The sequence below is a fragment of the Nannospalax galili genome, unplaced genomic scaffold (assembly GCF_000622305.1).
Source record: "Nannospalax galili isolate Female #2095 unplaced genomic scaffold, S.galili_v1.0 scaffold107, whole genome shotgun sequence".
NCBI classification, from domain to species: domain Eukaryota; kingdom Metazoa; phylum Chordata; class Mammalia; order Rodentia; family Spalacidae; genus Nannospalax; species Nannospalax galili.
This window is the reverse complement of record NW_008358490.1, coordinates 1,486,143-1,503,362: the sequence shown is the minus strand read 5'-3', so window position 1 is coordinate 1,503,362 and position 17,220 is coordinate 1,486,143. Positions and strand designations below refer to the sequence as shown.

The 17,220-nt window shown below is 49.0% G+C and overlaps 1 protein-coding gene across 1 annotated transcript in view; it reads left to right on the top strand.

The window, feature by feature from the left end:
• The window catches only part of Rin3 (Ras and Rab interactor 3), a 114,482-nt gene that overhangs the window by 34,789 nt on the left and 62,473 nt on the right, over positions 1 to 17,220 (top strand). The window contains exon 3 of the mRNA XM_008821721.3: positions 8,153 to 8,270. Coding sequence (XP_008819943.2) covers positions 8,153 to 8,270 — 118 coding nt within the window. The remainder of the gene's footprint in view (positions 1 to 8,152; positions 8,271 to 17,220) is intronic.

Here is a 17,220-nt window from a genome sequence, read left to right as displayed (position 1 = left end):
ATATGCCTTATTGACCATGCCCTATGGAGAGGAAGGATAGAGGAAAAGTAGATGGCAAAGGGGAACCGTGTAATTATGATGAGCTCAGACCAAACATGACGCACCCTCAGCATCAGGGTTAGAATCAATGCCTTCAATCAAGGAAAGGGAGTAAACTGTTCTTGGGGACCTAATTCATAGTGACTATCACAAGCAGGAACTATTGTGACCCCATTTTGCAGCAGCCTAGAGAGGTCACACAGTTGGAAACAATCTAAAGCTGAACTTGAAGAGTTAGGCTCAGAGCCTGCAACTGAAGTCTGACCGTGCTCTGGGCCTTCCCTGGAAAGTCCTACCCCCTGTCCCTTTGCCAGTCCACCCACACTGTTTTCTTACCTGTACAGTAGGCATAATATTCCACGCCTCCATGAGGGAACTGCCATGGGTATCAGAAACCCTTGTCCTCATGCTGGCGGACTACATCCTTGTTTAGCACTTGATGGGCTAGTTGGATGGGAGATTGTGTGTTATAGTGTCTCAGTCCTGGCAGGAAGGACACTGCTCTTGTGTTCCCATCCTGTCTTTGTCACTAGCATGACAGCTCTCGAAGTCTTTTCATATGTCTGGGTCCTAGTTTCTGTGGTTATCTAGTGAGGGCCTGGGCCCATGCCAGGTTTTCAAACTTCTCCACCAGGCTTTATGTGCTCAGCAGTGCTCATAGATAGAAGAGAGGAGAAGAGCCAGGGGCTAAGCTGTATGGTACCTATCCATCTGCCCATGGCTGTCTCGTTGCCTGCTACTGCGTACTAAATCCACCATGGCCTTCAGTGCTGTGAAGCAGCTCTCACAGATCTTCAAGTCAGCATTCTGGGCTGGGTTCAGCTGAGCGGTTCTTCTGCTGGTCCTTCAGCCCATCATGCAACCATGACCATTTTGCAACCTGATGTGCTGGTCTATGATGGCCTCACTGATGTCTTGAGGTGGGGTGGTTGGCAGCTGGGCCACCGGGCTCCAGCAGGCCAGCACAGACTCCTTCACATGACATCTACAGCCTAAAAGCTTGCTCAAGGGCTTAGGCTCAGGGTTCCACAGTGTTCCTCTGCCATTTTCTTCTGGTCAGCGTCAGGCCCAGGCCACTCTCTGGAGGCTGGGAAACAGACTCCACTTCTTTAGGAGAGGAATGGCAAAGGCCTTGTGCCATGTCTAATGTGTCATGTTGGTAAATGACCTTTCCGCCATTTTTCATATCTCTCCTTTAGATCCAGCTTCAAGTGTAGTAATAATATTTCTAATAATCTTAGTTATTTGCCCAATGAGACTGTGTATGTGAAAATCTTAGCTCATGGCACAGTGTTCAGCAGAAGGTAGCAGTCTAGTCTTATTAAGCGTATAATCTGTGCTGGGCATTTTGTTCACACCATCAGGAGTTCTTACAGTACAGCACTCTGAGTGATGGGCACTTCTGTGCTCAGGTTCAGATGAAGTGACAGCACCTCACCTGTGGACCTGCAGCTCCCAGCTGGTAGAGCTTCGGTTGGTGCTGCCTGCAAACAGTTGGCCAAGGGGGTGGGGAGCAAAAGGAGCTTGGAGAATTCACACATAGAGCCCCAGGCATGCTGGGGAGCTGGCTTGGGTGGCCTGACCATGTCTTCAGCCTCTCTGGTTCTCCCCCTGCAACCAGCACAACAGAGAAATAGCCAGCACGCCCTAGTAACAAGAGGTGGGCGGGGTGAGGAAGGGGGATGTGATAGCCTCACAAAAATCGTCTGCCAAGTCTAGGAGGCATAAGGAATTTACCACAACCTAGAATGTTCATAGGAGACCCTGTTGCACAGCATGGCTGTTTTTGAGATGCTGTCTGTGAGTTTTGCTAGAATGACCTCAGGGAGTAGCTCATCAGGTGGGCTTTCCAGGGGGAAACAGATAGGCCCTCTAGCCCTCTAACCCAGACTCAACCATCAGCAGGCACCTGGCACCTGAAAATGGGCCTCAGCCTCCCCTGGGCAGAGAATGTCAGGGAAGGCCTGGAGCCGGGTCAGGCTGCCCTACCTCACTTCGGTTCCCAGCCAAACACCTGCTTGATCACATTTTTCACATAAAGCCTGTGATTCTGCCCTGGCTATAGACCCTCCTGAGGGCTTGAAGGTCACTGCTAGTGTGGGTGCTCCCAGTGCCCGCAGAAGCTGGAGGCTGCAGACCCCAGGCTGGGGACTCCACTCCTGTGGAGGATGGCCAGAAATAATCGGGGTGCTACCAGGAGTGGTCATGCCCTCTAGCCTGAGTCCTGCTTCTGCACCTGGCCTCTGTGTGGCCTGGTTTTGATTGACCTCTCTGTACCCAGAGTCTCCATCTCCAAGGGGAATGTTCTGGACCCACTTCAGGGCCATTGTGGGGCTGTGTGATACCTCACTGTGGCACCAAGTGGGAAAGCTGACATTAAGGTTCATCTGACTCCTGATCATGGACTAGACCCATCACTCTTTGCTTTGTGGTTTGGCATGTACCTCATGCCCCAGCCTCAAGGGGTCACCCCAACTCTCTCACAGTGACATGGGTGGTGGACACATGTCCAGCTCTGAGTAGATCTGAGACTAGGGAACGCAAGAAGGAAACCCAGCCATGGGCAGGGTGGGGCCATTGGAGACTTGGGCCCTGTAGGGATCTATTCATTTGGTCTCTCCAGCAGCATTTCCACTGTGAGAGGCAGGGCCATGGTAGGTGCCATTTCCATGTATAGAAAGAACAGAAGCTGAGTGAAGCCACACAGTTCTCTGGGGTCACAGAACGGGTACCTGGCTGCTTGGGGCCATCTGAGAAGTGTGGCCTGGGCTCCATGTTGGAGGAGTTCCTGCCCCTTCTTCCTCTGCCTGCTGGCAACATGGGCAAGGAATGTGGGGCTGTGTCTGAACAACGTGGAAAAGTTTAGAAATAATTATTCAGTGGGTACCAAAGAAACAGGAAATTGCAGGACTCACTGAAGGTGATCCCATGTGGAGCTGGTAAACTTAGTTTGTCACAAAGGTCACTGAGGAAAGGTCACTGAGGGAGAGAGCACACCATCATCAGAATGATGTTCCCAGCTGGGCGAGGCCTTGCTCTCACACCAAGCAGGTGGCTTTTATTTTATTTGAGGGGGAAAAGTTGCTGATGGCATTCACACTAGGGAGTTGTGACCCACAGTTTGGAAACACTGCCCTCACTTCCCGTGCCATTCTGACCCTAGAAGGTAGGCAGAGTCAGCTCTGTCATGTTCTTGAACTGCCCCCCCCACATACACGCTACACACTAAATAAATAAATATTAAAGATTTTTTTTGACCCAGCAAAGACAGAAACTCTGGTTTGGGTTCAGGTCAGGCAGATGCCAGCTCTGCTCCTATCCTGGCTCGGGTTCAAGGGTTAGAGGTGCTCACCTGGCTCCTGCTCTGACTTCTCTTCACATATTGTGGTCAGTGGGGAGTGGAGCACTCCAGAGTCTGCACATGCATGCATGCACACACACATGTGCATTTATATACTCACACACAGCTACACTCCCACTAGGACAGTCAGCTTTCATTCAGTCTGACAATACCTGAGATAATCACTTTATAAAGACCAAAGGTTTCTCTGGCTCACAGGTAAGGAGGTGGCAGTGTGTGACCAGTTGACTCCATTGCTTGCACCTATGGTGGCATACCACTGTGGGAGGAGGTGACAGAACAAAGCCACTCAGTTCACAGCCAGGATGCACAAGGGATGAAGAAGAAAGGGCAAGGACCTCACTGTCCCCTTCAAGGGCACACCCCAGTGACCTGACCCCAGTGACCTGAACACCTTCCACTCAGCCTCTACCTAAAAAAAATTTTTGATTGATTTTAATTTTTTATGTGTATGAGTGTTATACCTGTATGTATGTAAGTGCACCCATGTTGTGCAATGCCCGCAGAGGCCAGAAGAGGCTGTTGAATCTGCTGGAACTGGAGTTATGGATGATTGTTAGCTGCCATGTGGGTGTTGGGATTCAAACCCAGGTCTTCTGCAAGAGCAGCCAGTGCTCTTAACTTCTGAGCCATCTCTCCAACCCTGCAGCCTCTCCTTTTTAAAGTACCACAGCTTTCCAAGAGCACCACTTGGGATGAAATCTATAGCCATCTGGACATTTAAGATCTAAACTATAGTGCGCACACACACACACACACACACACACACACACACACACTTCATCACCAGTTCCAGGTCGGGTACAGCAATTCAGCCTGTATCTTTGTTGGGGGACCCTGCTGCTAAGGTTGTAGTCCTCCATGTAGCCCCTCTAAGGGGCTCGGCGCTATATGGAAGGACTCCCTTTCTCAGCGGGGGCCTCCTGCTCTCTGCCTGACTTACCTGGAAAGTGCCATCAAGCACAGATGCCTGACCATTGGAACGTGACCTTTGGCATAGTTACCTGCAATAAAGCTGCCCCCAGGTTTTTTCTATATGATAATTAGGCATTGCCCTATAGTCGGATGACAGGATCCCCCTACCACATGTAAATAAAGCATACTATGAGCACCTATCAGCTGAAGCTTTGGCTGCTGCCTCCACACTATATTTTCCCTGACCCCCACTGAATAAACGGAGCTGTATCACTGAATCTGCCTCCCCGGAAAGTCTTTTTCCATCATGCTCACTGGCCGTCCTGAACCTGTTCGTCGCTTCTGCTCCCTTTGTCCTCGTGGACCAGTGGCCAATGGCCCTCGAGGGGAGGGAGAGACCCACATATCTTACCTGGAATTCGTACCCCACTCCCTATTAAAGGCCAAGATCCCCTATATGACTTCCCTTAGATGCCTCCCACAGGTTACCCACACTCCCCTAGGTTACCCATACTCTGTCCAGCATGGCTACCCTGTGTTTATCGCACAGAACTCACAGCCAGTGTCATCTCTATGGTTTTATCTACTTGGAAACTGCCAAATGGAAGAGACATAAAATGTGTCAGGGGACAAAGCTCCAGCATCCCCTCCCAGAAGAAGCAGGCCCATCTTCCTCCTTCATATCGGGCCCAATGAGATGTTTTCCTTGATTCCTTGATTTTTGTTTTTTGAAGCGACATGTACCCCAGACTGGCCTTGAATTCACTATGTAGCTAAGGCTGCCCTTGGACTCCTGAGCCTTCTACCTCCTGAGTATCAAAACTGTAGCATGTGCAGCAAAACTACACCTGGTCAGGAGCATTTTATTAATTTGTCATGGCCTAGGCTTGATTGAAATCACAGACTGGTGTAAGGGAACCCACCCCAGGCCTGCTCACCTTCTCCAAGGTCAGGGAAGGGCTTTAAGATCCTTCTGAACCAAGTCCCTCTTCTGAACCAAGAGCCTAGGAGCTTCCTGTTAGGATAACCCCAGCCCTCATCAGAAGGGGTCCTTAGGAATGAGATATCCCTCCCTCAGGAAGTTCCCAGGGTTTTGAAGCTCTGTACCAAGAACTGGAAACAAAGAACAGCTGTATTTCGTATTATGACACCCCCCCACCCACACACATATACACACAACACACACGCTCATTCACATGCATTTCCTCCAACAGCGCTGGTTCCCATGGGGCTGGTAGGCAGTGAGACAAGTTGACCTTGAACCTCTGTGGAAGAAACAAAGTGACCTCTTGTTTGAAAGACATCCCAGGGATGGTTTAAGTTCCTGATAATGTGGAGGATGGAGTCTGCCACCAAACACAGGCATTGTCTCTGGGCAGGGCAGGGAACAAAGTCTAATGGAAGCTTCTAGAAATGGGCCGACTGGCAGGCAGCTCCTTTTTTCTACAGGCTCATGGAGAGAACCTGCTCTTTCCTTTCCCACCTCGGTTCACATCCAGAAGGGCCAGGAATGCTCACCGAGAGCCAACCCTCAAAATCATGACAAGGAGGGCAAAGGTCGCACAGGGATCCAGTCAAACCCAGCCCTAGTATCTCCTCCTGTACCGTCTCAAGTATTACCTGCCTCTCTTTGCCTCAGTTTCCTTATAAGCACATCCCCCATAGATTTAACAGGAGAAGTAAGTTGGAGTCCTGGGAATCCCAGGCACTCTGAGGTTTAAGCTTGGGGCCGACTGGAAAGGCAGTACATGCCAACTGTTATGGGTCGGTAGTAGCTCTCTGCCTGCTTTATTAGCGATACTGTATTCAGACTTTAAGATGATGTGGCAATGTCATGGTGAGATTAATGACCAGGATCTGTAGCAGCTGAATTTGGACCCTAACAAGAAGCTTCCTCTAGAGCCCCCCACACTTGGGGCCATGCTTGAGTGACCCTGCTCCCCAGCCAGCTCTCAACAGCTTGGCCACTCTTTTGGTCTTGCAAATTACAGCCAAGCCCTTGGGACCCAAGCCCAGGAGACATGGAATCCAAAGGCAGAATGAGAATGGAAGGAGTGGAGATGCTAACCAGGCCTGTCCCCTTCCCTGGACACTGTGAACCAGGAGGCTGGGGACATTCCAGAAGCCATTACCTGAGAAGGAGAGATAAGCCTGGGCAGGGCCAATGAGCCTGCAAAGGACATGGTAAAACAACAGAGCTGCAAGCAAGGAGAGGCACTTCTGTATAATTGCCTCCAGGAGACTACTGCCACTGGGGACCACCCAGAGTGAAGTCACTGCCTGATTCAGAGTGGCACAGCCCAGGAGTCCATAGCAGCTCCTGTTCTGAGCTGTGAGTGACTGACTTATGCTAGATTAGTAGAACACAGATATGCCCATTGTGCTGGATAGCTTTAGTGTCAACTTGACACACCTGGGTTGCGGGAGCCTCAATTGGGGAATTGCCTCTATTGGACTGGCCTGTGGCCATGTCTGAGAGGCATCTTCTTGATGAGTGATGTGGGAGGGCCCAGCCCACTGTGGGTGGTACCACCCCTGGGCAGGTGGGCCTGTGTTCCATAAGAAAGAAGACTGAGCAGGGGCTAGGGGAGCAAGCCAGTAAGCACAGTTTCTCCATGGCCTGTGCTCCAGCTCCTGCCTCCAGGTTCCTGCCCTGAGTTCCTACCTTGGGCTCCCTGAAGAACTGCAACTTGGGAGATGTAAGCTGAATAAACCCTTTCCTCCCCAGGTTGGTAGTGGTCAGAGTGTTTTGTCACAGCAATGAAGAAACAAACTAAGACACCCGTCCTCTGGCCCAGAGGGTCCTTCTATTAGCTCACAGGAAATCCACAGCACAAGAAAGCCTCTGGAGCGGCCGTTGGGGGTCAGTGTAGAGAGCCTGTGCAGCATTAAGGTCCTGAGTATCCATGCCAGCTACCTGAGGCTGGATCCTATTTTGCCTTTCATTGCTGAGAAGCTCTATTAGGCCAACCTTCCTGAGTTATTCTGTGGCCCAGGCAGACATTAACTCACTCACCACACCCTCCTGAGGGAGCAAAAACAATCATGGAGTCCCTCAGTTTCCTCACCTGCAAAATGGGAGTGATATAAAAACCCACACCACAGGGTGATAGAGAAAATGGAATCAGTGAGGACATGTGATGTAGCCCAACAGTTCCCACCACAGAGAGCTCCATAGACAATATAGCTATTTTCAGCAGGGCCTGGTGGCAAAGGTCTATCACCCCAGCTACACAGGAAGGGCAGTTGAAAATTCAAGGCCTGCCTGGGTTACAGAGTGAGACCCTGTCTCAATGAAGAATAAAAAGAGGGCTGGGACTGTAACTCAGTGGGAGAGTGCTTACTTAGAATGCATGAGGCCTTACTTCAAATCTCCAATACCATGGCGTTCATTCGCTATTTTTGTTTTTGCAGGGGAAAAATAGTACAAATTTTCTGACACTGTGATTGTTTCCAACAGCCTTCCCCAAAGCTGGTACCAGTGCATGAGCTGAAATTCACCCAACTCCTGACCATCAGTGCTGTTCTGAGCATGAACCCTGGACCACTCTAATGTAGAGCCCCACCCCCACCCCGTGTGCTGTGTCTACACACCTAAAAGCATCAGCAGTTGATCTGCTCAGTGGAAATGAGAAACTGAGACTAGAGGAGCCCTGATTTGGACATGGGCCAGGTCCCCATGGCTCTGGGGTACAGGCCCACTTCTCCCAAGGGATGCATGACCATCTTCTATGAGTCCTTGTTTCAGAGGCTGTCTGGATGGTTTCTGCCCCAGTACTGTCCACCTGCCTCTGCTCAAGCCCCCGATTCACAGAGCCACTGTTTCTGCCATTTCAGATGTTCCTGGTGCGCCGGGACAGCAGCCTGAACTGCCTGGTGCTGTGTGTTCACTTCCCTTCCCTGAATGACAGCTCCTCTGAGGTGCTGGAGTACCCCATTAAAGAAGAAAAATCCAGTAAGTTCTTGCCTTGTCTTCTCCCCTCCCACCAGCAACAGCAGCAACAGTGACACCTGCTAACCACAGAGCCTCCTCTCTGAGTCCCCCATGTTTAAAATTAGAAAAACAAAAGTCTTTAAGCTGACCAGGCTTGTTTTAAACTCAGCATATCACTCAAAAAAATATTAAATAAATGAAATTTGTCAGACAGGCTTACAATCCTGGCCCTCAGGAGACTGAGGCAGGAAAATATGCCACCAGTTCAAGGCCAGCCCAGGGTAAGTGTCAGGTCAAAAATGGCTACATAGAAAGAGCCTGTGCTTGGGGAAAAAAAAAAAGCAATATATCATCTGGGCTGGAGAGATGGCTCAGCAGTTAAGAACACTGTTTTTGCAGAGGACTCGGGTTCGTTTCCCACCACCCACATGGCAGCTAACTCCAGTTCCAGGGAATCTGATACCCTCTTCTGCACACATGGCTGTACTTACATACATGCCGGCAAAACACTCATATGCATAAAATAAAAATAAATAAATTAAAAAGATTTTTAAAAAATCATTAACAACAACAAAAAGCCAATGTTAATTTCCACTTGCCCTGCTCCCAGCTTCTTGGCTTTGCATCCCCCTGGCCACAGTCAAGTTCTCTTATTTGCTGAGCACAAGATTGATGACGAAGGGGAAGAAAAAGAAAGGCAATGAGCTGTCTGGTCCTGGGTACCAGTGACATCTTAGTCTGTACTCTCAAACCACAATCTAGGTCATGTCATGTCACTTTTCTGAAGTTTAAATTTCTCTTCCATCTAATGGGACTAATAGTCACCACCTTGCCTGTGTCCCAGAGCCTTTGTGAGGCTCACATGGGCAAGCACTTCAAATAGCAAAAGTCCTGGGTATGCACAGAGCTGCACAAGATGAGTCAGGCTGAGGGGAAAACTGATTGGAGGGTCTTTAATCCATGCTGGCCTGGAGCTCTGTGAAACCCAGGTTGGCCTTGAACTCATAGTCCTCCTACCTCAGCCTCTCCACTGCGTATATTGTAGGTGGCTTCTAGGATGACTATACTGATAAAAACACTTTCAAGTTTGGACCTCTTCTGGGCCTCTAGACTTACCCATCTGGACCAACTTCCCCCTCCTCTCAGGGGCGGTGTATATACATGTTAAGTTTTAAAATCTGAAAAACCTGTGACAAGAATCCATGGAATATTCTGAGCACCAGCTGACACAAAATGGATCTGAGGTGTTCCCAGAAGCTTTTTACTCTTGATCACTAGCAGAGAAACAATAGAAACAAAGTTTCATTGAATACTCTCAGATGCTTGTTTTTTGAGACACCAGAAGAGAATGAATGAGTAAGATGGAGGTCCTGGCCTGGGGAGTCTCCAAACAGGTTGGAGGGCAGGGACTATGCTTAAACAGGACAGACAGACATCACTTGCTCTGTAGTATGACAGGTGTCACTGCTGAGGGACCCCTGTCAAAGGGACAGAGGGCCCAGGTTCTCCCCCCTGTGGGAAGGATGAAGAGGGTATCTAAGAGGAGGAAGCTTTTGTCTAGGTCCTGAAGATGTAAAGGTACAGGTTCTAGCCCAGTAAATTCTGGTTTTCTAGAAAGGGAAAGCAGGCAGGTTCCCTCTCCTGCTGGGAGAAGTCTATCTAAAGACCCAGGTCATACAGCCTGAACAAAACACGTCCCTCACTTAGATACTGGATGAATGGTTATGGAGTGCACCCCCTGTGGCAGGAACACACAATGCTTGCCTCTTGGTGAACTGAAGTAGAAGGAGGAGACAGAAGTGAAATGTAATTATCTCTTAACATGGGGAACTGCCACAATACCAAGAAATGGCTTTAAACTACAAGAAGCTAGTTTCTGCTTCATACAAGATTCCACCCCCATCAGAGTCCCCCCTCCCTCAACAGATGCCACCTTCTTCATGTGACCTCTATTTTTTATGTTTGGGTCCAATGCTACCCCCATCAGAGTCCCCCCTCCCTCAACAGATGCCACCTTCTTCATGTGACCTCTATTTTTTATGTTTGGGTCCAATGCTACCATTTAGACTGGGAAAGAGGCTGGGAAGATGTAGATGTGGTCCTGTGCTTGTCTTCTATTGGCTAGAACTCAGTCACATGACCACATCTAACTGCAAGGGAGACTGGGCAACTATTCAACCATATGCCCAGCAGAAAACAAAGCACATGGATCTTAGAGAACTCTTAGGAATTTGTTCCTTGAGTAGGAGGATAGAGCGAGGGGCTGGGGACCAGGCTGTGGAGTGCAGGGAAGGGGATGGAGTTCTCAGAAGGCAGAGTGTGCCCTGGTTTTCCTAAACCTAGACTATGTGGCACCTGCTAATGTCTCAGAAGGGACAGGGTTCTTTGAGGTGTCTACTGTTCCCCAAGAACCTGGGTCCTCTTTCATCTGGCCAGGGAACAGTGATCTCTGCAGTGTCTCTGCAGCCACATAGACCTGAGAGTGTTTGTGACCCTGAAAGAAAGATGATCAGCAGGCCACCCGTTGATTAACTGCACCTCCCGCAGTGCAGTCCAGGGGCTACTGAGAGCAGAGGCTTTCCAGGGACAAGCCTGCTGCACACCAGTTACCGCCCAGCTTTTAGGAACTCCCCCAAAACAACTATGCCCTGAGTTTTCAGCACTAGTATCAGGAAGGTAATCAGGGTAGGGGCTAGTGTGGTGCCCCAGGGGCCTGTGGTAGGAGTGTTGATCTAGAACAGGGTATCCAAGGCTTCTTGGAGGTGATGAGGGGAAGTGGAGCTGACCCAGCAGCTGTCTAGAGTTCTGCTCTGCTCCTTTGTCAGATACACCTTTTCCACCTGCCCGCTCCGGCCTTTGGGGTCATCACATCTAGGTCTCCGCACCACAAATACTATATACCCCCTGGAAACCAGGGTGACGGTTTGATTTCATGCCCCATTTCCCAGAGCAGGACAGTAGTTACAAGGGGTCAGAGCAGATTGAGTTCAGAACCACTGCAGCAAGGGAAGTTGCTCTTGGCACAGAACTGGCCCAATGCATTCAGCACATGCAAGTGAGAGTTCGTAGTCAAGGAACAGCATGGGGTCCAGTGGATGAATGAACTAATGGGGTGCTTGCTGAAGGCGGGCAGAGTAGCCCCACCCAGGGATGAGGGAGGGTAAGAAACTTGATGGGATGTGGATGGTGATCAGATGCTGACTTAACAGCATCTTTGCTAAAACAGGATTTTACAGGGAAATACACAGAGGGAACTTCAAGAGGTCCAGAATCTGTTGAATTTGGTTGAGTAAATTTTTGCAGAGGCTGATGGACAAACCAATGTTACCAGACTTGGTGAGGTCAGAGCCTGGCACTGGCAGCTTGGTCAACCTGTCTTCAACAGGCCAGTTAAGTAGACAAGTGCTAGTGAAGGCAGAGAAAAGGATGTACTCAGTGTCGGGAGAGGGACAAAGATATCCAGGTCCAGGTCCATCTTCAAGAGCCTGACACAAAGGTTTAAATACAGGGCAAGAAGTATGTATAACTAACAAGCAGTCCTGGTCAAGGTTTGGCCCTGCCCATCACTGACCCATCATTGTTTGGACTCCAGCCTGACCCTGACAAGTTGTGAAATCTCTTTCCAGGAAATAAATCCCTCCTCTAACTGGCATCAGGGGCCCCGGCCTTTTCTTTCTCCCAGCATGAAACTCCAACTCCTTAGGGACTACTGTTTCTATAGTTTGATAGGTCAAAGGGAAGGGCACACGTGTCTCTTTAAAGTATTTTCCTTCCTGCCAGGATGGTCACACCAGGACACTCAGGGGCAGGCCAGGTAACATCCCAGGCTCTTCTCTTCTTCCCTGGGCTATGTGGTAGAACCTCCTTCTGCAGTTTAAAGCTTCGAAGAATTCAGTACTCAGCTTTGTTCAGATGACAATCAAAACCCAAACCAAAGTCCACCATGTAAACCAACTCTTCAGTCCTTATCCCCACACATTTCCCACACACATAATGATGTCCATGTGTTTGTGTTTCACTTTGCTCTCTTCTTGTTCCCCAAACCTCCTTCCCCTAAGGTCTGCCACCAGGGCAAGCCCCAAGCCCTATAGCCTGTCTTTTTCTCTGCTCAGGCAATTATGATAGCTCACCTCCCCATCGCCACCCCTCCCCCACCCCGCCGCATGCACGAGCACGTGTGTGTGTGTGCGCGTATGTGTGTGTGTGTGCGCGTGCACGCATGCAGCTGTCCCTGGCATCAGGATCCAGCAGACTGTGAAAGCTAAGCCTATTCAAATCCCACCTCTGCCTCTTGCTATCCCATGTGACCAGGAGCAAGATACTCTACCTTACGAAGCCCCAGCATCCTTGTTTATGAAGTGGGGTCAATGACAGAGCCTCTCAGAGAATCCTGAGGGAAATTATTGTGTCAGGGGGTCTAGGATGTGAGACTCTATAGCCAGGGTGACTACAGTGGGGTGGCCTGAAGAGGAAGTGGGCAAGGGAAAGGCCCAGGCCTGGAATTAGAGCTTGCTGGACTTCCCCACATGGAGTGGAAGCAAGAGGAGACCAGGGGATGCCCCCAAAGTGGTCAACCTCATCTATGTCCTCATAGCACTTATTTGACCACAGCTGTGCTTTGGGGGTACTGGGAGTGTCCCCCTAGTTTCTGGTAAGGCGTTTTCTTTGAAAAATTCCAAACTAGTCAGCCAGGCCAGTCCTGTAGAGGTAGCAAACAAACCTAAACTCCAGTGGCTTGCATACAAAGTAACAATGATGTACTCTTAGATGTAACTCTCTTGACCACATAGTATAGGGGGGTGGGTTGGGGCCAGAGATTCAGTGAAAGAGGCCTTGGGGCAGCAGTGTAGGGGTTAAAGGAGCAAGGTGCAGAATGGATGTGACTATACCAGTTTCTGGGTAGTAGTCCTGCCCCGCAATGCCTGGTACGAAACACCTGCCCAGGAGACACTACAGCAGGAGCATCCTTTATCCAAAATGCTTGGACCAGACATGTTTCAGACTTTTTCTGGATTTTAGAGTACTTGCATATATATTGAGTTATCTTGAGGATGAGACCCAAGCCTAAACAAAAAACTTATGTTTCATATATACTATATACACATAGCCTGAAGGTACTTCTTTTTTTTTTAATCTTTCCAGTGCAGTTATCTTTTGACTCTTGTCACTTGACATCAGGCATAGATTTTTTTCACTTGTGGCTTGATATTGGTGACCTAGAATGTTTTGGAGTTTGGAGTCTTTTAGATTTCATATTTCCAGATAAGGATGCTTACTGTGTACCTACCTTTTCATTAATGTGCTTAGAAAGTGGTGATGATGACATAGCCACAGATGGAGCTTTTCGCTGAAATTAAAAAGGAAAAAGCCAACCATTTGGGTTTGTCTCTACTAGAGAAGCTCAGGCGCAATGGTGGTAGCGTGGCCTCCCCCATGCAGGAAGTAGGCTATGCAACATGCATGGTCTGAGCCACAGTCCTGTTCACTCCTGCTTGGTCCCTCTGGCCCTTTGAAGCCTGTCCAGTTCATCCTGAGCAGGTCTCCAATCTCAGAAGTGTGGCTTTTGATCGAGCTGGATACTTTAGCTCTTGGGAAACAGCCCATGTCCTAGACAAGTGTGGCGAGTTTCATACTGATTAGTGCTGGGGAGAATCACCACTGGATGCAAGGGCGTGATCCCAGATGAGTCCTCCTGGGCAATAGAGATCTGTATGGGCAGGGCAGAGTCACCAGGATGCCTTTGGTTTCTCTCCATACTCTTGAGTGTGACTGTCACTGACTGACTTATTGCCCTAGAATGAGGTCTAACCTGTTTTTGAATCAAGACGGCTTAAGTCCATGAGGTAAGAAATGGTTTTTATTCATAAAGGAGGAGTTGATGTGGAGACTGCCCTCCATACCTTGGCATGAGGGAGCATTGATTGCTTTGTGGTGGATCATGGAAGCTTATCAATCCAGTTTCCCTATTTTCTTTTTTAAAAAAATACTTTTTATTATTATTTTATGTGTACGAGTGTATTGCCTGCATGTATGTAAGCACACCCATGTAGTGGATTCCCTGAAACTGGAGTTACAGACAGTTGTTAGCCGCCATGTGGGTACTGGGATTTGAACCCGGGTCTTCTCCAAGAGCAGCCAGTGCACTTAACCACTGAGCCCTCTCCCCAGTCTCCCCCCACCCCCAATTTCTTTTTAAACACGAATTTTGGAAAGAATGGCCGTTGGTTCTAGATGTGTGTGTGTGTGTGTGTGTGTGTGTGTGTGTGTGTGTGCACAATTGGGCGAGTTGCCTGATCTCCATGTACTACGGTTTCCTCATCTGTGAAATGAGGGTGGCTTGAGCACAGCTGTTTGCAGATCCAGGCAGGAAGTGGTCAGCAGTGCCTGGATCTCCTGGCTTGTGGGAAGCGCTTAGCATCTTTATATAAAAATGGAGGCATTTCTAGGAAAAAGTCATGAGTCCACGTGTAGCAAGCACTCGGTACACACTGGCAGTTATAATTAGCAACATGCAGCTCACACCTCTCAACCCCTCACTTCCTGTGCTGCCGGCCCTGAGGTCTGAGAACCAGATGGGTCCTGGGCTGCTTGGTACCCACAGGGGCTTCGGCTGAAATAGCCACAGCTTGCTTCTTTCTGCTCCCATCATTCATTCCCCTTGTCAGCTTCTAGACCCGGGGCTGGACCAGGATGAGGCCTGAGGACAACTGGACTCTAAGAACTCTATCCTAAGACCTTGCTGAACTAGCTTGACTTTCTTTTCTTCTCTACTCTTCTCCCTCCCCTTCCTTTTCCTTCTCCTCCTCCTCTTTTTTCTTCTTCCTCTTCCTCTTCCTCTTTTTCTTCATCATTTTTATAGTTTTGAGAAAAGGTAGAATCAGGGCTGGCCTCAAATGTGATATCCTCCTGCCTTGGTCTCCCAAGTATTGGGTCTCTCTCTCTCTCTCTCTCTCTCTCTCTCCTTTGAAATTAAAAAAAATTTTTCATTGAACTTTTGTGTATTTCATACAATACATCTTAATCATATTTAGATCCCCCTCCCCTTCTTTTGAATTGTTAAGGTCCAGGCTGGCCAGAACTCTTGATCCTCTGCCCCCAAGTGCCATAATTACACACACACTGCCGGGCCTGACTTTTTATCCTTTCAATAGGTTTTTGAATCATAGCTGTGATTATCACTATTACCCTTCCTATGCATTTTCTTATGAGCTTTCTCTGCTCTTTACTATTAAGCATTTCACAGAATTTATACCCAATTAAATGTATCTGCATGGCTTTTGTGGGAAGACACTCATGAGAGACTCTCTAAGACACAGCCCCTGACATCAAGGGGAGACAGACACATACACTTAACCACAAACACAAAGCCAGCTGTCTTTAGTCCTAGAATGTAAGCGTGCTCTTGGAACATCAAAACTTATCACTCCTGGTTGGGGAAAGTCACCTGAGGCCTCCCTTGGGCCTGGGAGGTTGAGAAATAATTGTGAAGAAGAGCAGTGAGGAACAGCCTTGGGAAGTGGGAGCCATACCCTGCTACCTCAAAGCTTAGAAACTAGGAAACAAATCAGCCTAGGGTGAAGTTGTGCTGACTGGGGGCTAAAGGAGGAAAAGGCGAGGTGGTGGGAGTCTGCCTGGTCACCAGCAGCTGTGACAACCATACTACAATGTTAGGGATTTGATGTGCAGTGTCATGAAAAGGTTTTGAGGAGGAAATGGTCTGGTGAGACTGACACTTTAGGGTCACTGGGCTGTGTGGCAGCTAGAAGGGGCAGTGACCAACCACAACAGAGGAAAAGGAGAGAAGAGTTGAAGAAAAGTGCCAAAGATAAAAGCTTGATGGTTGTTCAGGAGCAGGGGCTAGAGAGCTAAGACAGGAGAGGGGCCCTGGAGCACCACAGCCACAGGAAGGGAAACATTCTGGGTGGGCAGAGGAGTCCCCAGATGAGAAGGGGAGCATCCTAGAAGAGTCAGGGCCTCGTGAGAAGCCCAGGACAGAAACACCTCTCTAGTGAGCATGAACATAGAAGCTGAGGAAGAGCATTTCCTTTGGGACCAGACTCAGATTTTGACAGAGAAATACCCAGAGCACAGGGCCTCATCAGTGAGAGGAGGGTTGGGGGAAATGGGTTGGTGTCAGAGTGGCCCTGATCTGCATGTGTGTGGATTGCCACCTTCAAGGACTTTTCAGCTTTAGGAAACCTGACTAAGGGAAAGCAGTTTGCTCAGTTCTTTCTAGACTAGAAGACTCTACTCAGCCACTAAATGGGATGTCAGGCCAAGGCCTCAGGGTCTCCCAATTTCCTGTCCCAGGAGTACCCTGGGCATGGGTGATCTTGGCTCAGTTTGTGTCTGAGTCCATCTGCATTGCTGTAACAAAATGCCTGGGAATATGTAAGGTCTAAAGAACAGGCATAATTTCTCATAGTTCTGGAGGCTGGAAAGACCAACATTAAGTCACAGGCAGGTTCTGTTGTCTGCTGAGGGTTGCTCTGTGCTCCAGGATGGCACCTTACTGTTCCCTCCTACAGAAAAGCAGAAAGCTATGTCCTCACATGGCAAGAGGCAAAAGGACCAGTGATCCAAACACTTCCTGAAGCCGTATAAGGACCTTAAGGCTGTGGTGTAGCTCAGTGGTAGAGCACTTGCCAGACATACATGAGACCTGAATTTCATCCCCAGACCACACATAAAATAAAATAAGATTTTTAAAAGGGGTAGGGACATGGCTGAATTAGTAGAGTGCTTGCCTGGCATGCATGAAGCACTACATAAAATCAGGTATAGTCTAGTCCATTTGCTTGTGTACTGGGGAAACAAAAACAGATGGATCCCTTGGGCTCCCTGGCCAACCAGCCTAGCCTAATTGGTGAACCCTAGGCCAATGAGGGACCCTGTCTCAAAAAACAAGATGGATGACTCCCGAGGAGCAACACTTAAGGTTGTCTTGTGGCCTCTTCATGTATATGTACAC